The sequence below is a fragment of the Suricata suricatta genome, chromosome 1 (assembly GCF_006229205.1).
Source record: "Suricata suricatta isolate VVHF042 chromosome 1, meerkat_22Aug2017_6uvM2_HiC, whole genome shotgun sequence".
NCBI classification, from domain to species: domain Eukaryota; kingdom Metazoa; phylum Chordata; class Mammalia; order Carnivora; family Herpestidae; genus Suricata; species Suricata suricatta.
In genome coordinates, this window is record NC_043700.1 from 157380294 (window position 1) to 157386293 (window position 6000).

Genomic DNA, 6000 nt, shown 5'->3' on the forward strand with positions numbered 1-6000 from the left:
AACTTCAGCTCAGGTCAGATCTCACGTTCGAGGGTTCGAGCCCCACGTCGGGCTCTGTGCTGACAGCTAGCTCAGAGCCTGGAGCCTGCTTCCGGTTCTGTGTCTCCTTCTCTCTCTGCCCCTCCCCCTCTCATGCTCTGTCTCTCTCCGTATCAAAAATAAATAAAACATTAAAAAAATTAAAAAAAAAAGATGAGTAATAAAGCCACACTTCAGATAAATGAGGCTTGGAATGTGCATATTCTACTGAATAATTTTTTAGTGGTTTCTGGGTCACAAACTATGTGTCAAAATATTTTATTTTATTTTATTGCTACTGTGTCAGCTCTTGTGATATTTTTCTCAGCACATATAAAATCTATTTCTGTTCATATCCATCATTTATTAAAATGCAACTTCTTCCAATTTATGGACTTGCAGTGTTTTGAGGGGCAGCAGGAGACTGGAAAATTGTCCATTTAAAGTGTGACTGCAATAGAAGCTCTCCATGACTTTGACCACTGGAGATTAGTCCATTTTTAAAATGAACCCCTTGCAGTTTTCCTCCACGTTTGTACACTTTAATGTTTAATCATCCCTCTCATACACAATTGATAACTTCTGACAAACACACCATCTTCCTATTTATGGCAATGCTGAAAGATATATGGAATGTATTTTGTACCATATAGCCTTGAAATTGCCACTAACAAACTTGTATTTAAAATTTTTTTAATGTTTTTATTTCATTTATTCATTTATTGTTCTGAGAGAGACAGAGCATGAGCAGGGGAGGGGCAGAGAGAGAGGGAGACACAGAATCTGACACAGGCTCCAGGCTCCGAGCTGTCAGCACAGAGCCCGACGTGGGGCTTGAACAGCCGAACTGCTCAGGCACCCCAGACACACTTGTATTTTAATCACTTTTCACTCTAGTTCACACTCAAACATATGTTATTTATGTATTAAGTGATGAGGATGAATACCAATTTGCCTCATTTTGTACATAATTTTAGTGCTTCATTAAAATTTCAGAGTCAAGTATCCCCAAGTGTCAAGCTGAGAAGATATGGCATTAACATTTAATCATACACTGCTTCTGCCTTTTATGATACATCCCAGCAAGTGGAGTCATGAATTGATTTGTGTTTAGGGCATTGCTCCTTATCTTCAGGCTGCACATTTTGTTTCTGGTATTATGACTTGTGTGATGCATTTATCTCTTTAAAATATCACTAAATGTAATTATTTGCTACTTTTTACATCTACTGAATTTTAATATCTAGCAGTTTGATTTCTAGATTTCCTTTGAATAAAATGAATTTCAGTATCAATTCAAATTTTTAAAGATTCTCTTTTACATTTATTTTTAAAACTCTTTTCCATACAATATTTAATATTCAAGGTTTTGAGATTTATCAGTTTCAAATTGCAGAATGAAAAAATGTAAACATTTTCATCAGGAAGAATTTAAGATCAGGTTAAAATAATTTTTGTAGTCTCAGCATTATATTTAGTGTTTAGGTAATAAAACCACTTATTATAACAAGTTGTAGGATTCACATTTTAAGGTGATCCCTAAAATATGCCAAAATTCTGAAGGAGGAGTTATGAAAACTGCAATTTCGTTGATATTTTAATAAGTGACTTATTCATTAACGGTTTTTCCAGTCACATTTTTTATGGGCCAGGCTATTGTTGTTGTTGTTATTGTTGCTCAGCGCATATTTTATGCCAGATTGTGATCCATCTCCCACAGACATCAATGTAGTAATGGCAGTAAGGTTACCTACTGGCAACGGAGCACTTGCTGTGTTTCGAATACGTTGCTTTGTGCTTTATGTACCTCATCTTATTTAATCGTCAGTGGATCTATGTATTATTGTGACTTTTGCACAGCAGAAGGCACAGAGGGAGAAGGAAGAGCCCTAACATTTCCTGTTCACTGTGACATAACTCTGCTGAGCGGAGGTGGAATTTCTGGCCCAACCTGTCCAACTCCAAAGTGTTTGCTTTAAAGTCTCACAGTAACCTGGGCTTGCTTGATTTTAAAATATTTTTTAAAAATTCTTTTTATTATATGAGTATTATTCAGAACCTGGTATCATAAAGCACCAATTTGGTATATGTCCCACATAATCCTGATGATAGTAGTTGTTATAAGTGGGTGAGATGGAGCACTCATCATTTAAATAAGTCACTTAATTTTACCCATCACAACCATCACAGAAATCGCTGCTATAATTCCAACTATGAGGCGAGCTATATTGGTAGAATGTACCGAATTTTGGACACAATAGTTCTCAAACCTGAGTTTTTAACTCCTGCATGTTGTCTCTCCCAAATATGATGCCTTGCACTTATCCACTACTACAATCCCTATGCGTGTCTTTTGAATTCCGTCACGTCTCTTCAAAGCTTTTCTGCATTATCAAAATATCATCTTTGCTATTTGCTCTCATTTTCACGAAAATAAAGAAATTATGTAATATAATAGGAACAAACAGATATTTATAACATTGTAAATGCTTTAGTATAAATTATACCTTCTTATTTTAGAATTGAATTCCTGGTTAACAATATTTTGGTGGGCCAGTTTTCTAAAGGTATAAAATATATTGCACATTTGAGGCCTTTCCTTGCAAGGTCTTTGGAATGTATAATAATATTAAGTTATGTGTTACAAAGGAAATTATAACCTAAAAACACATTAGGATTGAACACCTCTCTGATTTCGAAAAGCTAAGATTATTTTTATTGCATAAGTTTGCCTTGAGGAGACAAACTGATCTTTCTTTATGAGATTTTTTCTGAAAAACTCATTTATTATGTTACTCAGGTGTCCCCTGGACTCCATCCTGGGTCCACTCTGATTCCAATGAATAGTATTTCTCTGCCACATGGAGAAGAGGATTATGGTTACCAGTGCTTGGAGGGCAAAGATTGTGCCAGCTTCTTCTGCTGCTTTGAAGACTGCAGAACGGGATCATGGAGGGAAGGAAGGATACACATACGCATTGCCAAAATTGACTCCTATTCTCGAATATTTTTCCCAACAGCTTTTGCCCTGTTCAATCTGGTTTATTGGGTTGGCTACCTTTACTTATAAATTCTGTTAACTAGGCAAAAATCATAAGAAGTTTAACTAAATCCCATATAATCTACTGCACTTCAGTAACATGAAGTTTAAATTTAAAATGCAGAGAAACCGATGGTTGAGACGTAAAACTATTGTAACCATTCTATGGCTTTAAAGGTAAATAAAGTGGCAGTTTCATGTTAATTTACTTAAATGTATGTAAAATAGTTTAGCTGCAAAATTCAGTATATAAAAGATTATTATATATTTTTACTTTAATCTTATTTATTTTACTTATATGCCATTAGGATTTTGAATTTATAAGTTCTGTGACTCATATTTTAAAGATGGAATACTTTAATTACTTTAATAATATTTTATTTAAATTTAATCTATAGCTTTTTGTAAGGGGAGCCTAATCTCATGCCTAATGTTTATGTAGTAATTTTTTGCTTGGAAGATATTGTTATTTTGATTTTTTTCTTCCATTTTATCTGTATGCCCTGTTTGGAACAGAACTGGTTAAAACCATGATTTCCTGGCATTTCTATCCAGACGTTTTACTCCCAAGAACAAATTAAATTAAAAGAAAAGGCCAATTTTACCATAATACAAGAATAATTTTATCTGTATTTTAATCAAGTTAATTTCCTGACACACATTAAATAGAACTCTAGTTAAATTTAGTTTTAGTGACTTACAGACTAGGATGAAAACCACCAAAGTCATTTCTTTTAAACACAAAGTGAACAAAAAGTTACACTTAACCATTTTATTCTCCACGTCACAGCATTTATGAAGTATGAAGAAGTTAACACTGAAATGTTTAGAATTACCCATACTGAAATAAAATACAAAAAGAATTGATTTTTTTCTTTATGCTCTACAAAAGCATTACATTCTCTAAATTAACAAAACATTGAAGAACAGTGCTTGTATATACTCATTGTGGATAAAGAATTATTATCTAACGAAGTGAGTAACAGTTCATATTGAGGATATGAGCTTAAATATGTATCATTAATAATTGCCAGACTTTTGAAAACATTCCAGAAATATAGTTTTAGGTGTGTGTCATATATTGCCTTTTCCAGCTCCTACATTTGGATTCTGTCAGCTTTACATCTTTGTTATAAATTGTTATGATGTTCTCTTTTTTAAAAGATGAAAGCAGGCTCAAAAATCATGTTAAAAGTAAAATTCTATTATAGGCATCTCTAAGGAACATGAGTGTGGGAGCCCGCTAAATTCTTAGAGATAAAAAGCAAAGAAAGCCTTACTATAGTGGAAAGCCTGTTGGTTAATAGTTTCTCTAATGCCTCTCTCATGAAGAGGAGAGTTAAAGTTAGGGTTTAATCATTACATTTCCTGTAAATAGTTTGGCATATCAGTTGTTTATAAGAATTCCAGACTCATTCATCATCACCTAATTTTTTGGGAAATCACCAAAGTGATCCTGGTGATAACCTTTAAAAATTGTTTCCATTGCCAAGAGCAAGTATGAGGATAAAGAGTGCCATGATCAAAGCCTATCCTCTGGTCCGTGGAGGGAGCTCACACCTGTGCATTTGACACTAGCTTGTAACACAGTAATTCCCCCACATGGTTAGTAAATTCGTGAGTGAGGCTTTGACATGATTATATTTATATTTTTAGAATATATAGGGGTTTTAAATCCAAATACATTTCATTGTGTGTTCCTCAGCTAAATCAGACTTTTTTTTTTTTTACTTTGATTATAAACCTCTCAATAAAAGTAAGCATGAATCAACTGATAATGCCCAAATATCCACCGACACTACTTTTTTTGAATGGAGAGCCAAATTAAACTTTGGCCATGTATATATTCACTTACAAATTATTCATGCATTCATTTTTAAAACATTGAATGTTGATGGATATTCTTAATGTGAACATTCATATGGGTAAATGAAAAATGAAGTATCCATAAAGAATAAAACACTTCGCTAAAATGTATTATGGCCATTTCCGTGTATTAAGCTATGACCTGTTCATTTTCATGAAGGCAGTTTTAATTCAGGGATTCCTCAACTTTATCTGAGCATGACTGTATTTTAAAATAATTTAAAATGCTTAATATAAATAGCTTTGATTTTCTCATTGGTGTTCCGTTAACTTGGCTTTAAATGTTGGCACTATTACAAGTGGAGATAAAATTGATACAAATATAAAAGATGCTTTACCATATACATTCATTGTATATATCATTGAAACAAGCACTTTGTTTTTAAAGCAAGTGGCATTTTGAGCAGTTTTATTAAAATATGTAGATCAGAAAGAGAGGTGTACAAATCTTAGTATTCTAAAAATAGAATAAAAGGTGAAGATACATCTAGACTCTTTTTACAAGAAACTGGGGCAAACTTACTTTCAAAGGGAATTCAGTCAAATTCCTGTCCCTCTCATCTTTCAAGAAGTTTTACCATCTTGAAAAACAACTTTTGGGGGCACCTGGGTGGTTCAGTTGGTTAAAGATCCAACTTTGGCTCAGGTCATGATCCCATGGTTCATGAGTTTGAACCCCACACCAGGCTCTACTGGGAGCCTGTTTCGGACTCTCAGTCTCCCTCACTTTCTGTCTGTCTGTCTGTCTCTCTCAAAAATAAATAAACATTTATAAAAACAAAAAACAGGGGCACCTGGGTGGCTCAGTCTGTTAAGCGTCAGACCTCAACTCAGGTCATGATCTCACAGTTCCTGAGTTTGAGACCCACATTGGTCTCTGTGCTGACAGCTCAGAGTCTAGAGCCTGCCTCAGATTTTGTGTCTCCCTCTCTCTGCCCTTTGCCTGCTTGCACTCTCTCTCAAAAATAAATGAACATTTTAAAAAAGAAGAATGATTAATAGTACTCTCACCTCAAGGGACCCATAACTGTAAAATGTGAAATTTTATTCCAAGTCAATATTGTTGAATGTCATGG

The 6000-nt window shown here is 34.1% G+C and overlaps 1 protein-coding gene across 1 annotated transcript in view; it reads left to right on the forward strand.

Moving 5' to 3' along the window:
* GABRG1 (gamma-aminobutyric acid type A receptor gamma1 subunit) overlaps positions 1-5268 on the forward strand; it is a 63353-nt gene extending 58085 nt beyond the window's left edge. The window contains exon 9 of the mRNA XM_029946427.1: positions 2819-5268. Coding sequence (XP_029802287.1) covers positions 2819-3088 — 270 coding nt within the window. The 3' untranslated portion in view covers positions 3089-5268. The remainder of the gene's footprint in view (positions 1-2818) is intronic.
* Positions 5269-6000: the final 732 nt, after the last annotated feature.